At 46.3% G+C, this 16493-nt stretch overlaps 1 protein-coding gene and 1 long non-coding RNA gene across 4 annotated transcripts in view; both read right to left on the bottom strand.

The window, feature by feature from the left end:
• Positions 1-216: 216 nt before the first annotated feature.
• LOC107317924 (uncharacterized) lies at positions 217-3571 on the bottom strand. The gene is made up of 2 exons (XR_001557083.3): positions 3478-3571; positions 217-299 (listed from the first exon to the last, which is right to left on the bottom strand). It is a non-coding gene; the product is annotated as an uncharacterized LOC107317924 (long non-coding RNA).
• A 4563-nt stretch (positions 3572-8134) lies between these two features.
• Positions 8135-16493, bottom strand: part of HS6ST1 (heparan sulfate 6-O-sulfotransferase 1) — a 142349-nt gene continuing 133990 nt past the window's right edge. For all 3 annotated transcript variants that reach the window (XM_015871133.3, XM_085512561.1, XM_085512560.1), the window contains exon 2: positions 8135-13322. In XM_015871133.3, coding sequence (XP_015726619.2) covers positions 12614-13322 — 709 coding nt within the window. In that variant the 3' untranslated portion in view covers positions 8135-12613. The remainder of the gene's footprint in view (positions 13323-16493) is intronic.

Raw genomic sequence — 16493 nt, 5'->3', positions numbered from 1 at the left:
GAACTTGCTCAGGTTGAGAAAAAGAGGATCAATTCCAAGGAGATGATGGAGAGGAGAAAAGGAAGTGGCCAGAAAGAATAAATTGATGTCATAAGCCTCCCGAACCACTACCCTGTTTTAATTTTAACAGTCTGTTTTCATGTGACAGTACAGACATGTGGTTTTACAGCAGTCAGCCTGCTCTCCATGCAGTCATTGCTGGGGAAATCAAGAGAGGTCCCTGTTGAACTGGAAGCTGGCAAACACTGCTCCAGCTTTCTAGAAGGGCACAGAGGAAGAATCAGGCCTGTCCATCTCACCTGAGTGGAAATGATGGAGAAAGTTAGGCTGGGTTACTGACAAACACCTGAAGGACAATGTTTGGGGGTTGATGGGGAATGAAAGCAGTGTCTCTCCTAGAAATAAAGACCTGTGCAATACGTGTGGTAATGAAACACCCATCAACTGCTTCCAACCCCACCAGGCCCAGTAATGACCCTCACTTTCAGACCTTGGACCTGTAGATGGAGCAATTGCACTGCTGAAAAGAACCACGAGCACCTGCCCACCCCTTCCCAGCAATTCAGAGCAATTTTTAAACCAGGAAGTATTTGTCCCACGTGGCCCCATTGTGGCATTCAGCTAAAAAACAACAACAAAAAATAAACCCAAAAAATCCAACGTCAGAAGAGCAGAGCTTGGCAAGCTCTACCCAACCACACCACAAACAGGAAGAGCACGCTGTGATGCCCCACAGCTGCACCAGCTCGTTGCATGCATGTAAAGACACACACAACACAATCTCTGTTAAATATAGATACATTTCCTAGACATCCTGCCTTGGTGTTCTAAAGGTTCCCAGTGAAGTTCAAAGGTAGTTACCTCAAAAGGTCAAACTGCTTCCAGGAAAAGGAACAGACAAACAGAATCATAGAATTACCCAGGTTAGAAAAGACCTTGAAGATCATCAAGTCCAACTGCAGCCTAACCATAGTACCCTAACAACACCCCGCTAAATCATATCCCTGAGCACCACGTCCAAACAGCTCTTTAGCACATCTAGGGTCACACAGGGCCCTTAAACACAGGGTCACTCATGGTGGTGTTGTTTTAAACCAACAAGCAAAACCCAACGAATATACACACACTTCATTAACCACCAACTCCTACTGAACCACTTCCATTCAATTTACCATCAACTTCAAGAGCCCATCTGTTAACTCAAATGGATGCGACCATCCCTTTTTAGTGCTACAATGCAACCAGGACACCTTTCACAGGAATGGACTGATTCTTGGAGAAATGGGCTAGAAACAGAGCTTTGATCAAAAAGCTGGGGAACACTGTGTGCAAAATGGGCAAAGTCAGCTGTGGGAAGTAATTGAGAAACCCCAGCGTCTGCCTACCTGCCATTGTGGCTGAATGAGTCTGATGGAGGGGCAGAAGTTGGCACTTCTGAGGGCAGCTGTTGTCTTACATCCCTTTGGATGCAACAACTGCATTCAAAAAGCAGGAAAGTGATCTGAAGCTGATCAAGCATAAAGTGAATATTTTAACACCTGGAAGTGGAGTTCTAAAGGTCTTCAGCACAGCTCAGATATTTCAGGTGATGAGGAATGAGGCATCGGAAAGGTCTTGCTGTAACAGCTTCACCTCACAACCACCCAGAAGACACCTAAATCGTCTGTTCATTCCTTCACTTAATAAGATCAGTACCCACATAGCAGAAGACAGAGAGAAGGGGCAGATATTCAGGCTCTACCTTTTCTGGAAACCCAAAGCAGGAGGAGAAGGGAAAGAAGTAATTCATCCTGTGATTAGAGAAGGTTGTACGTCATTTTCTAAGTAACCTCATGGCAGGAGACAAACCAAACCAAGGAGAAGAAGTAGTGCTAAATGGCAAAGAAAAAAAGGTATTTTTTAAGCAATGGCCTGAAATAAATAATGTATCTGCTTTCAACTATTTACATCCCTTTTCATTCATTCTGGCTCTGATTTGCTGTCACTGCTGAGTTACAAGGCTATTAATACTGCAGAGCGATGAATAATGTATCCAGTTGCACCAACTGCGTTGTGTTTGGCTGTACAGCCCAGCAAGCACTGATGAATTTATTACACCAGAGGCTTTTTTCTGAATGGTAGCTGAGATCCATGCACACAAACCCAGGTCAAACCCATACAACAGGTCAAGAAAATGTTCTGAAGCCATTGCTGGACAAACAGCTGATGCAAAAGCAACCGATTGTCAACCCCAGCTCTGACAGCTGCCACAAGGCACAGATCACAGCAACAGTGAGAGATGGCTGCACACAGGACAGGTCTGCTGTCAACCAGGTGGGCTCCTGGAGCCACAGCTTGAGAGAACATTATCAACCATTGAATTTATTGCCCACACAATCCATACAAGCCACCAACTTCCATTCTTCTCCTGTGCTTGGAATGGAGTTTCCTAACCATAAAGGAGCTTCTTGGGAATGCAAGAAGGACATTCTTTTACAGCCTAGTTCCTCACAGGGCCTTCCAACTTCATGGTGACATGTGGTAATGTGACACAAACCAGAGCCCAAGGTTACATTAGAAAGCAGCCTTTAACACAATGCAATTAACTCCTGATCACCTCAGGACTCCTAAGCACTGGTACAGCAGAATATGAAGTCCAACATGCATAATACCACAACCATTCGTATAACAGTGATGTCGTGCATCTATACTCAGCATGTATGGAGCCAAGGAAAAGAAGCTCTGAATACACTAAGAACAAGAAGTAGAGGCTCTACACCTACTGAATAAGCTGGTTCTAAGGTCACAGCATCACTACGTCCAACACAAACACAAAGGCACAGGAACTAAAATATGTGTGTTTGCAATGAAGGGCAAGGAGAAGGTGGTGAGATGGAACTGGGCTGTTTTCTTCTGCAGCTGCTGAAAGTTACCTCAAATGAGGCGCAATATAGAAGGGAGCGTTTAAAGGAAAAGCCAGCATTTAAATGCAGCAAGCCTGCAGATGTCAGTGAGAATACAAATGAACTCCTCGGTGTCTGAGCTGAGTTACCACATTAACTACTGTCAGCTGCACTAAGGCAGTAAATGGGCACTCCACAAAAATCCCCCAACACGTGAGGCTGTGTGATACGTTCACATCAGCAGTATTTATGGAGCAATCCCTACCTATTATTAAAACACACTTGAATATACCACAGCAAAGTATAATCACATTCCAGAACTGCATCAACACCCTGCCAGGAAATGCAGTGAGAAAGATCCTAAAGGTAATTGCCATTGAACTGGGAGTTAATTGAGAGGAGCAAATGATACAATCAAGCACTAGACTGCCAGCAAACTTCAAACTTCACCACTACGACAGAGTTGCATGAGTGTTCCGGATCGGTATTTACTCAGACAGTTAAAAAGCAAAGTAACTTAGCTGAGACCCAGGGAGATGATGCTGATTTAAAGTCAACTGAGAAACAATTTGTGCCTGAGCAACCTGACACTTACCTGCAAGGACAGGAGTGCTGCACCAACAGGCACTGGTGCTTTCTGAGTCCAGCTCTAGAAGAGGTGCCCACTTCCACTGTTATCCAAGAGCCTGTAATGAAAATCAGAGCTCAGTGCATGCACAAAGCCTGCTTTACCTCCCTTTGTCTGTATCCCACACTGCAGGCACACTCACAGGCTCTGAGGCTCACAAAGTGAACCCACTTGCAGCGAAGCATGTGGAGCAGTGGTACACAGTTGTGTACCATGGACCCAAACCTCCACAGCCCCTGGCACTCAGGCTAATGGAGTCCGTCCCATCTCAGTGTCTCATTTGGGCAGAACACAAGGACTGGACACGAGCATCCAGCAACATCTGGCAAGTATCACCACCTCCTCTCAGCTCTGAGGGAGAAGTCCTGAATTATCCCTTACTTTGGATAATCTTCAGCCATGTGTGAAGCAAGTGACATGGGCCTGGGATACACTGCTGATTCACAGAAACTACCTAAACACAGGAATGCTTACACTTGTATTGATGAGGGACCCCCACAGGGAGAGGTGAGGAGGTGGAGAGATTTTGGCTGCCAGTGGAGGAGACTGGAGGAAGACTCTCTGGAGATAATGCAAAATCTGACAAAAGGAGGAAATTCCAAGAAAATTAAAGACAGGACTTCATTATACTGGGAAAAAATCACTAATTGTGAGAAGAAACTCGTGATTCACACACTATAATGGAGTCTGAGGCTTCAGTCTTCCTCACTGGTGTCATCACATCATCCTTCCCCTGAAGTTACAACTCCTTCCCTGCTCTGGAGGTGGGGGAAGCAGAGCAGGTAATGTGGGATCTGAGCAGGGTGGCAGTGTCCTCACTGGGGAACTCTGTATTTTTACAGCCATTTTAAGAAATACTTAAGGAAAATCTTCTGAGGTTAGTAAGAGTTTTTGGGAACTAAATGTAAATCTCAGTCCTGCCAGCTTTCCTTTATTCTTAATGAGACAAGTTCGCAGATCCTCACACTGCTAACAGCGAGGAGCTCCTAATCTCACCTTCCTGCTAATGCAGAGATAACCGATTATGCCACAGCCCAGGGGTGAGCTAAAACTAATCCTCCCCTCTTCTGATTTAGGTTACAGCTTCCCGAGGCAGGGTCTCATTTTGTTCCCTGTTTTTACAACACGGTGAGGGTATGCTTTATGAATGAGGATGCAAACACCACAGCATTTCAAATAATGAGATACGTGAAAACCCACAGTGCTTATTATGTATGGAACACCCAAACAATACAGGTTCCCACCCTTCTTCTCTAATTCCTTTTTAAGCCAAAAGCTGCACAGAGCAGAGAGGCAGAGCTGAGTTCTTAGAGGAGAAAGACAGCATCACTGTCTCCCCTGCTGCATCACTGTAAGAAAGTTTCCCCTTTATTCTTTATCGTCACACACCACCATGTAAATGCTTGGAGCACTTTGGGAAGCAGAGTAGGAAGAGTAACCAGACTTGTGCTATTGCACATGTCCAAATGGAAGCCCATGAGGCAGCCACCAAGCTGGATGTGTCTGCAGCAGGACAGTCCAGACGGAGGAGAGGCAGGCAATTAATCAAGATGACCTTTCAATCCTTTTTATCACAGACAGCCATCCCTCTGGGCAGTCTGTGCTTCAGCCTGCTCTGGCTCATTTCCAATTACCTGTAGATATAGGCTTCTCCTTATCACTGCTAGTGAATGGTGCCCCAGAGTGCCCAGGGCACAGCAGCTACAGACACCTGCTCTTACCCTCTATCCCAAAGCCCTGCTGAAGCATCCCCTGTATTGCATCACCTTTAGGCAGCGCACAGGAGAAAACAAAGCAAAGGACTGATGTGTGAGCAGTGCCCCTCTATTAGCAGGGGCAGGAGGGCGCTGCTTTCCTGCCACCCTCCTCCTCACACAAAGGGGAAGGAAGTGTGAGGAAAGATGAAACTTCCCTGGCAGGAGCAAGGAATAATTCACGCTCACCTGGCCTTGCTGTCCTGAAGGTGGGAGCCAGTTTCTGGGTATGACCCAAAGAATGAAGAATCTGTGCCCTTTGATACAAGGGCATGGGGGAAAGAAAGGTTAATGAACTTGCTGCAATTATCAAAGCTAACGTGTGGCAATTCCATCTTCAGGAAGTTGCTCAAGGCTGAGTTCTCCCAGCACCTTTTGCATTGGTTTTCACACATCAAGCTCTCCATGCTGTTTGACATCAGGATCAGGAAATGGCAGCAAGTGGTTCTGAGTTCCAGTGACAGTGTCCTGCACCAGCACACAGAGAGGGGGAGGCCTGGGACCCCATTGATGGCACAGCCTGCAGTACACCAGCTGGCCCATTTCATCCTGTTCTGCTTGGCCTCTCTAGTCCTCTCCCTCAGCTTTTTGAGAGCTGCAGCTGTTTCAGTCATAGAAACACAAATATATGGGAACTCAAAGTATAGACACACTACAGGCAGAACTGCTCAATACTGCAGACAGAGGGACAAACACACCCACCCAGAATCAAGAGTATTCCCCACTTGAACAGAGCTCAGGAGCAGAGCTGACAGCCCATGCAACTCGCCACTGCATGGGGATGACCCCAAGCCCACCAGTCCTGCAGCAGAGCGTTCCTGATGGCTCCAGAGCTCAGAGCCAAGCAGCAGGCCTGTGCTTTAACACTGCCAGCAGCACAGAGATTTGGTTGTGCATTTGCTTGGTGGAATTTAACAGCCTACAGGATGATGTGGCTAATTGACAACAGCTTCTGAATTCCTACATAGCATTGAAATACTGGAGATTCAGGAAACAAACAGAGGAGATCAGCAGCACCACGTACTTGTGAGGGCTGCTACAGCACACAGAACGTCTCAGCACTCACTAATTTGGCTGTGAGCTCTTGTTCTGAAAACAATGTCTGGCAATAATAACACAATCCTGAGGAAAGGGCTCCGTAGGGAAGTCACTCACTCTCACAAGGGCCGTGTGATTTATACATGTTGTCACTGCCTGTGCCAGAAAATTGATGACTGATTACCACGTATTCATTTCAGCATCACGTATCCAGCCCGAGCTAACCAGGTTAGGCCACATGGAATTCTATTTCTATTCATGGAACAACTGAGTGTAACAGTTGGTTCAAGGGAATACAGTGCAGGAGCTCTCATTCTGAATTAAGTAAGAGCTAGAACATACTGAAGCAGCATGAATTAAATGTTTGTTATTTATCATTACTGCTCGTTTATAATACAAACATCTGGATTCCATAACTACAGCCTGATAGAACGATATTATTAGTAAGGAGAGCAAAATAATTATGTAAATGCCATAGAGCTTGTTAAGCATTTGCAGAGTGCTGCAATCACTCACCCGCTCCCAGCTCTAGGAGCACAGCAAAGTGACTCCTCTTGCTGTTGGTTGGGCATCCATTTGGAACCAGGGGCAGCTGCTCCCTCTGCACGAGGAGGGCAACCCTTCCATGGGACAGGGGCATGGAAGCACTCTCAGCAGATGAAAAAAGGCTTTTGAGAACTGCTTCAACAGATACATGGCAGTGCTAGTAAATGCCACTCTGTTCATGAGTGTTTCATTGACTGCTCCTCTTAATCTGAAGGATATGAAATAATGATTACAGCAAAGCTCACACTGCTTTACTGTTAGGGCTGTGATAGATGTTTTTGTGTCAGTGTGTGACCGCGTCTCAGCCTCCCCCTGCAGCAGAGTTCAAACCCACATGCCTGGGTCAGCACAGAGTGCCTCCAGATTCAAAACACCCAGAGCTTTAAGTAATCTCCATGTAATTTATTTACACCCCTGCTGTTATTGCCACTTACAGCAATACTCGCCATAAAGTGCTGAGAATGATATGCATGGCACTCTGCTAAGGAAAATCTATCAGTATGTACTTGTTGCTGAACATATATTTAATTGCAGGGGAACCTCCAATCTTCCTGCTTTTTGACCAAGAACCTGCATAGCATGATGTGACCCACAAGTGAATCATTAAGAAGGTAAAAAGAACCTGAGCTGCCCAGAGATCAGTTAGTGCAGAATAGAGGAGCAGAAGCCATAGATGTAAAAACAAAAGAGAAAAATCTGCTTACCTTTGGAAGGCCTCAGATAGGCAGAGAACTCCTCAAGATGCCCTCACCTCCACTGCCAGCCCTTAAATGAGGCCTTCTGCTCACTCAGTACATTGCATGCACCTGAGCTCCCCTGGGTTGGTCCTGCCTCCCCACCAGGTGCTCCATCACTGCTTCCAGCTGTGACCAAGCATTTCTGCTACAGTCACCAAACAGAACAGCCACAAACAGAGCAACCAACCCACACACCAAAATAACCCCAAACCTCTTGGTGTTTCCTCCTTAGTAACCAACTTCCACGCTCCCTTTCACCCTGTCTCAGTGCTGTTTTGCCACCTTCCCCTGCTCGCACATTGTGGTGCCCTCCCTTGCTCGGCCTGCTGCCTCTCCTTCCTTCTTGTGCTCCCAGGAGGAAGAGATGCTGTAAAAATGGCACAGAAATACTGTGTGTGAGTGGGAGTGCTCTGCCCTGTGCCAGAGGGATGGGGTGGGCAGTGCTAGAGACGGGATGAGGCTGACGTGCCGCCACCATTTTGTGGCTGAGAGGAAGTATGGTCACACACAGCTGAAGGAGGCCAGCAAGGACAACACGCACACAGAGGCTTGGATTTAGGGTTTATTTCATCTGCTAACATTCATTCTTCATCTAGACAAAAAAAAAAACCAACAAAACCAAACACCAATCAGATGGCTACTTTTTTAGAATCCAATTTTGTGGAAGAAAAGGGAAAACCAAACTTTTAACACCTTTTTTTTTTTTGTTTGTTTGTTTTGTAAGACAGTTTAAATAAATAGATAAAGCTTTAGGTGTGACATGGCTCGAGTTGAACTGCTGCCTTTCACTTTAGTTCTAAGCTCCCGATTGAGGAGAAAAAGATCACAAAGAACAAACACAGAGGCTGAGAGCAATGGGATGGATGGCTGCAGCATGAGCACTGCAGAGCACCCAGATCTGTCTGATGGAGGGAGGTGGGCAGGGGCACTTTGCTCTTCTTGTTTTACCCTCAGTCACACGATTCCCAAAGGATAAAAACTGAGTTCCTTGAGATGTAAAGCACATAACAAAGAGGGGAAGGGGGGAAAGGAAGAGCACCTGTGTTGCCTTTCCCTTCCCTGTGCAGGTCACAAAGCGCAAGGGAAAGAGGAGACGATGCATGGAAAGCCTGTGACAAAACCACAAGTATGAAGAATCAGACAGCAGGAGGGACCCATGGAAAGGCTGGTGGCTGTTGCAGGTTTAACCTGGAAGACTGTGCACAAACACAGAGGGATTCTGAATTGAAAGAACGTGGGGGTTTCTGTCTTTTCCTTAAGAAAAAAAACAAGATGGAAGGGGGCAATAAGTGAACTCATATTTTGGTATGTACAAAACTAATGGTGCTCAGTAAGGAAAATAAGTTAGGAGGAGCTGTGGGGCTTGGAGGGATGAGAGACTCATTTGCAAATCGTGCTTGTTTTCCAGCTTGCATGGCTCAAAACGAGAGAAATCCATCACCTGCAGCTGGGACAACACAGGCCTCATACCCAGGTGCTTATCAGGACTGTGCTAATCACGGTGGATGGACAACACAAGCAGGCAGCTTGGCCCATGCAGACACAAAACCTGCTGCTGTGCCACTCACTGCCTGCTGCTGGGACAGCCTGTGTCCTCACTCTTGTTTGCAGGGCATTGTAAGGCAGCAGAGCTGAGACCCCCCATCTCTGCCTGGTAGCAGGTAACTGTATAAAATGCTCCCTCACACAAATACTGCTGGCTGGATGAGCCAATGGATAATTGTACCACTTCGAACTGTAGTACACAGAAATCCCAAGAGCTACATTCACATTATGTTAAAATAAAGTTCCCCTTAAACCCATGAAAGGAAGAAAACAGGGCCAGGTGCACCCTGCAGCCTATGCTCTGGCACACAGCACTCAAATAAAGCCAAGTGTGGCAGACAGCCTTGAACAGACTGGCATGGCAGCTGGGGCGGGGGATGGCTTTTGGGTCATTCCCTCTATTTCTGATCCTCAGCCTTAACATCTGTTTCACAGTGTGCTATATGTCTGCTACTTTGGGATGCCTCTTTGCAATGGGGAAATGTTCTAATCCCAGTGTATGGGGTGGAGAAGTGGAGGAATGGCCAGGTGAAGGACTGGAACCAGCAAACTCCTGCCTCAGTGCTAAGCTGAGGTCGGCCCTCCTTTTGTGGGTTGAAGTGAAACCGTTAATGAGACTCCGTAGTTTCATTCCTTTTGCTTGTTACTGTAATATACAACAAAGCAAACACTGCAACAAGCTCTACCAACATGCTCCTGGGTCAGAGGCTGCCTCTGATTTACAGAATGCTGCGGATAGAGCCATTAAAATCCAGCTGGTTACTCAGAGCCCATAACACAGGAACAACTCAGGCAAAATGAGCCCAGTTACAGCACTGGTCCCGATCACCTGGAGCCCCACTCACCATCACCTTTTGGCAGACGAGAGCAGAGTTTGGCTATGAGTGCAGAACAACGGGAGCGCTGGCAGCACTGGGGCCGCGTGGCTTTGCTGCAGTACCCGTTTGTGCATGATGGATCCCTGACACAGGGCAGATCATAGTGAAAAGCCTCCTGGCAGAGCTGCAAACCCTGCATATGAAACGGTTGCTTTTTATATCCAGCATATCGGCTTTGTGGGTAAACGGCCTGTAAAATGGCATTTGTAAAATATAAATGTTTTCCTTAGTTACAGCAAAGCATAAAAGTGCTGGGAACTAACAAACACAGCTCCTCCCAGTCTTGGAAGTCAGAGATGAGCAAATGGATTTGTAATACTTTCTGCCTCCAAGCCAACAACGGAACACTGCTTTATTTTGCCTCTCGCATTTCAGCCAGGAGCACGTGCTTATGGCCAGGCATGCACATCTCCAGAAAGTGGCACCATTTTGTGCTAAAACCTTAAATAAAGTGACTCCACCAGCAAGCAGGGTACCAGCCTGTAAGATGAGCGTGTGAGCACTCTGCAGCACCAGGATGCAGACCTGACCAGCATCTATTTGAAATCAATGGGCAATATGTCCTTCGATGTCAGTGGACTTTGGGCCAGGTCTGCAGCAGGGTGTGCTGCTTGTAGGCCCCTTTCTCAACTTGTTAGTCACCTTCCCTCTTCTGGAGAAGAACGTCTCCAGCAGCAAGGTGTACACTTCCTTTGCAAAACTCAGTGTGAACCTGAAATGGCTGGAAACAGTGTGCTTTGTGTGTGGGGCAGAGAGGGAAGCGAAGTATAAAATGACCAGCAGCTGTGTGGATTCGTGTGATGGGGTGGGGTGCAAAAATGACATGCTGAATGTATCAGGTCTCTGCCTCTCCTTCTGCGATTCGAATGCCATAATCGATCTGCAGTTACCATGGCCTTTGAAAATCAAATCCTGTTCCATCTGATTCCTATTTTACCCCAGACAATAGCTGGTTCGGGTCTTACCAGCTGAGTAATAACGGGATGAGGGATGAAGCAGGCAGAAATGGCATCATGGCTCCATGCTTCCAGACAAACAAAGAAGTGCTTACAACAGCAAGAAAATAAGCCATACTTCAGTTTGTTGAGTGGGAAGAGGAATTAGGGAGGTCATTGTTGTTCTGCGACTGAAAAGTCAGTAAGCTGAACCTGGCTGGACTGTCACCACATCAGAGGATTAAACTTACATGAGTCCCTAAAAACCAGCATTAAAAGAAAGAGTTCTGCTTTGAAAGTGGTCTGAGACTAAAAAAACATTATCCATGATTCCCCTTTCCAGCTTTTGGAACACAGCTTGTTCATTTAAAGCGCGGGCTGCAGCGAGGCACGCTGCCAACAGACAGCGTGCACTACCTCATCATCAATGCAGACCCACTGTCAGAAATTGTTACAGCTCTGGAAGTGAGCCCCATCCTGCTCCCACTTAAATCAGCCCTAGTGACTTTGCTGGAAGCAGGATGATGCCCATTATCTCTTGATAAAGGCAAGCAAAAATAACTTTAAAAATAAGATATGGATATGTCGGTATGGCTGTTGCAGTTAAGAACTTTGCACAGCAATGAGCAAAACAAAATCACCCCCCTCATCTTGTTGCCATAACCAGTTACTTGTGGGACCTTCTAGGAACCTGTCCTGCAGATTTATAAGGGAGTATTGCTATTCCACTTGTTCTCCCTGTCTCAGTATGTAGGATGGGTTTTCACGTGCTGTTAGCTCATTATGCAGATGAAGGAATGAGTGGCAGTTGTGTAGGGTGACACCGTGACATGGGGCTGCATCTTTGAGCCTATGCAGAATTTGGCTGGCTTTTAAATTGGTTTGGGACCTGCCTGCAAAACAAATCCGGGAGCTCTGAGCACAAGTTCCCTAACCATTTTGAGGTGAAGTTGCAAAGTATGTGTGATACAAGTGCAGTCTATCAAAACCACTGTGCTACATACATATCTTAGGCCACAGTCAATTTGCTTTCATGTTTCTTATCCTCCGATGCTTTGCTTCTCCCTCCATACTCACGGTGCTCTACTTTCTGGCAGGGGCTGCCAGCTGAAGCCAAGCAACTGCCCTCGTGCTCAGATCACAGCCTGCCAGCACAGCGCATCCTCAGCTCAGTCACCGTTATCAGTTACTCACAAGCAACGCAATTCTCATCCCACCTCTAAAAACATCCTCGAAAGAACAGCTCCGTTTCCTTGTGGTTATTTTAATGAAGTACATTCTGATATTGTTATGCTCAGGGAAAAACAGATTTAAAAAAAAAATCTTGCTTCTGCCATTTGTGTTTGAATTATGAGGATAAGAAACATTCTTTTCCATCTGGCCTTTAGAGGGGACAACTGCATTTGTGCATTTTTTTTCTTACCTCTGCATTACAATGTTGACCCTTTTTTTTTTTATTATTTTTACGTATTTCTTTATTTTTTAAGAATCTCATCGGTCTTGTAAGAAACAGTAAAAAGACCCTACGCTTAAGGAAGCAATCTACCTTCTGTTTTACAGACTTGCTTTTAAATAAAACATTGTTCTGCTGTTTTTTTGTCATTTTACTTCCACGGTCTTTTAAATGGAAACCCTAGAGTATCATTCATTCGTATAAAAGTCTGCCTAGGCTACCACTTCTCTATAATATGGCTCATGTAGTCCTCAGTGGGCAAGCGTCCTTGCTCTTCGGTCTCTTCCTTGGGAAGCGCTTCATTGGACCGGTGAAGAAGCCTCTCTTCCCGATTCTTTATCCTCTGCTCCATCCTCTCTAGCTGCCGTTTGTACTGGTAACGCTGCTGGAAGAGGTCCTTTGCATAGTCGTAGAGCTGCATGTCCAGGTCATTGAGCTCCTCGATCCTACGGATGGTGTCATTGTCCACCTCCACCCCTCCTGCCCTTGTGCTGTTGTACTGCATAAAGGGCCGGATGAATTTCAGGTTAAAAGTTCTCTCAAACAGGTACTGAGTCTTTCTCTGGAACTCTGTCAGGCCGAAGAAGGCCATGTCTTTGAGATTCTTTTTTGCGCTCTCCAGCAGGATCTGTGCTCGCTTGTTCTCTGGGATGAACGACATGTTGTAGCAGCCCACCAGGCTCAAGTCGGCCAACATCCTCACCTGGCGGTTGTTGGCCAAGTTATAGGGGCAATCCATGAACTCCTGCAGCGTGCAGCCTGACCAGTCCGTGCCCTCATAGCATGATGGCAGCTCTTCAGGAGTCGGCGTCCTGCCATCACACATGTGCAAGGATGTCTTCCAGGTGGCTCCTCGCTGGACGTGCCGCCACTCGCTGAGGTAACGAGATACGGGGTCTCTCAGCAGTGTGATGTAGTAAAATTTTCTACAAGAAGAAGAGAAAATAAAATAAATTCTCCGCTACTAACAGGAAAAGTGCTTGGAAACAGGAGATCTAGAGCAGACATCAAAAAGGAAAGAGTACATCAACATCACGGCACCCATTCAGTCTACCCTTGGACTATTCTTGCAGTCTCCCACACTATGTATGCCATGCAACGTCAGACCCACATTGCCCACCATTTTAGTCTTTCACCAGTGCAACCCTTTCTAGAAACAGACCACAATGTCAAACAACCCATCGGGATTCACCAAACTCATACGCCAACCTCACAGAGCAGCTCTAACTTCAGAGGCCGCCTGGCCTTTCCCACTAGCATGAAGGCTCTGAAGGAGCCAAGGCCTGCTCTGCAGGATGTGCCCAGGAGCTGCTCTATTTAAAAGCTGGGATATCACTTTCTCCTCATGCAGCTGCTGACTTTGCTGCCGAGCTGAAAGCCGTGAGTCTGCACTGCATAGCAGGATAACGCCACGGGAACGTAAGTGAAAACTAAAGGGGAAATAGGAATGTGACACACTGTGCAGAAAAAGAAGGCACGAGTTGACAGCCAGCGACAGTAGAAATAGTCTGTTCTCATTTCTGCTAAGCTGTTACCAATTCAAACTTAAGACAAACTCGGACACGTGAGACTATGAAGGGTGTAAAGGGAGGACTGCTAGGTGGAAACTCCTGCAGCTCCGTGTGTAATGAAGCCAGCCCCTAGAGCTGAAAGCATGACAGCTGCTGCCTGCACAGAGAGTCCCTGGGTCTGGCTCACGTCAAGCCTGGATAAAGTTATGGGGCTGCTAATGATGGCAGTTTGCAATGGCCCCATCCAGACAGAGGAAAATGGGTTGGCTTTTTTTTTCATTAAATGGCTTGGGACCACGGTGTCCCAGAGTGTTTCTAGAACAAGGAAATTCCTTCTCTAGTTGCTGAAGTTGGCAGAGAATTAAATCCACATGTGCTCCTGGTGTGTGGGGCTGTGTGACACACATGGGACCAGCTGGCTTTGGCAGGGTAACGCACACCTATGGGCTACTGGAAACGCTTTGCATTGGGGGTGGCAGCGGAGTCACTTCCCCATCAGGAATGCATCTTAGTCAAGGTGCTATGTCTCCCTGCTCTGCCAGGAAGGCTCGAGGGAGCTGAATGTGGTGGCTGCTATGAGGGCACTGCACAGTTGGTTGAGAAAATCAAGCATTTTTAATTTTTTTTTTTAAATAGACTTTGGCTAATATTAGCACGCCCATATTTTCCCAACACCTTCAATATTATTCTTCCTAGAAGTAACCTACATTACTGCAATAAGAATAATTTGATTTAAAGAAACTACATCCATTGCCTGGTAAGTCTGATTTTAAGGTGTGTTTGCTTTCCCAAGTCAATATTAATTTGCTGGAGAGTTGCTCTAAAGCAGAGCATCTTGGTCTCTCCAACAGCAGCCATGGGTGTCAGCTTAGGCTCCAGATTCCCCCTTGTTTTCTGCTTTCATGACTAGGACTGCTAAAAACACTTGCTATTTTTGGAACCTTTTTTGTCTCTCTTGATATCCAGGGAATCACACTGTCTAGTAGTGCTGTGCAACACAGTGTTTGGGTATGGGGAGAGGGAAAAAAGACAGGGAGCAGAGTGAATAAGAGAAACACTTCCCTTAACTTCACCTCATTTTCCTTCATTTTACTTTGCATCCTGTAAAGATTCCGCTACCCAGACTGGGAAGCAGGCATTTATACAGACACCGCTAAGAAAGCTCAACGGATGGGGATAAAATATGACAGTGGGAGGAAAATGGAAGCGATGATGAATGCCAGATGTGCAAGGGACAGGCACTGATGCTAAACACTACCAACATTTTTTGAGTTATGAACCATAGCGGGCTTTTTATTTACAGCAGTGCAGCCCAAAGGTTGCATCTTATCCTGAAGCAAGTTGAAGGCAATTATCATCATGTGGCTTACACAAACAACCAGAAGTTTCACCTAAGATCAGGGACCCACATGGGAGGCATCCAAAGGCATGGGAGGAACTAATTCCTGCCCAGACCTACAGCTTATGCAAGTATGGATAGAGGAAAAAAAGAGGGACTGGTAGACAAGGGAACTATTAGACAAGGGAAATACTACATGATTTGCACAAAGTCAAATGGGTGGCTTGGCAGAACTGGCATTAAACTCATTGCTGTAACCCTCAGCCCAGTTTGCTGCCCCCCACCTTTAAGAGTCTACAAGTACATCAGCTTAACAACCATCATGCAAAGCTTTTAGGATCCACTGAAACAGAGATGGCTTCAGCAGGACAAGGAGTGTAAAGACAAGAATGAGCACGTATTGCTTTCTTCACATCTGCACTATAAAAGCTGTTATTTCAGTTGATGTGATGCACCAGTAGATGAGTTGCCACTGTGATCTCTCTCTAATATCCATCTCAGAGAACAGAAAATGCAGTAGAACAGCTTAGATACTGAACTGGATGTGCCCCTTTGCAGATCTGCCATGCAGCAAAGTGTGTGAAGGAGGGGAGCTGGCTGTCTAACACTGAGACAAGATGCACCTCTGCCAGCTGGAGTGTAGGCAGCAGAACCAGTCACCCTGTGGCTCTTCGGGAAGCCGTCCCAAAAGCATATAAAATAATTTGGAGTAAAAATGCCAAGTTACAAATGCTGCAGTGCAAAAGAATAGTTTAAACTGCCCAGGTTGAGATGACACACTGGGAATTGGGCTCCTAAGGCTGAATTCAACTTTCCAGAAGGACACTGATATCAGAGGTGCAGGATCATGCAGCTCTCAAGGAAGCAAAGAACAGATCTGTTGGAAGGCCGGAGCCTCAGGAACCACAGAGACAGATAAGCTGCTTTGTTCTTAGATGGACGACCAAGGAAGTATTCACCCAAGAAGTTCCTTAAGATTATCAGGTTTTCACTCTCAAATGGAAACTTGGGGATTGCATTTAAGTTCAGAGAAAAGCCAGATCTCATCCACAAGCAGCACTGCTATTAATGCTGTGAGCCAGAAAGTCGGGAGAGCTTTCTGCCAGCATGGTGGAGAACACAGGCAGTGCCACTTGACAGCGCTGCTTTGAAATTTATGAGGAACCACACGACTAATACGTTCTCTTTTGTCATCAGAGATAAAATGAGCCCGTAAAATACACAGAGCTGGGGGTGCCCTTCCTTTC

Source organism: Coturnix japonica, chromosome 12 (assembly GCF_054131305.1).
Source record: "Coturnix japonica strain WE chromosome 12, WE-NBRP24, whole genome shotgun sequence".
In the NCBI taxonomy this organism is placed as follows: domain Eukaryota; kingdom Metazoa; phylum Chordata; class Aves; order Galliformes; family Phasianidae; genus Coturnix; species Coturnix japonica.
Note: the sequence above shows the minus strand (reverse complement) of the source record. Positions and strands in the feature narration are given on the sequence as shown.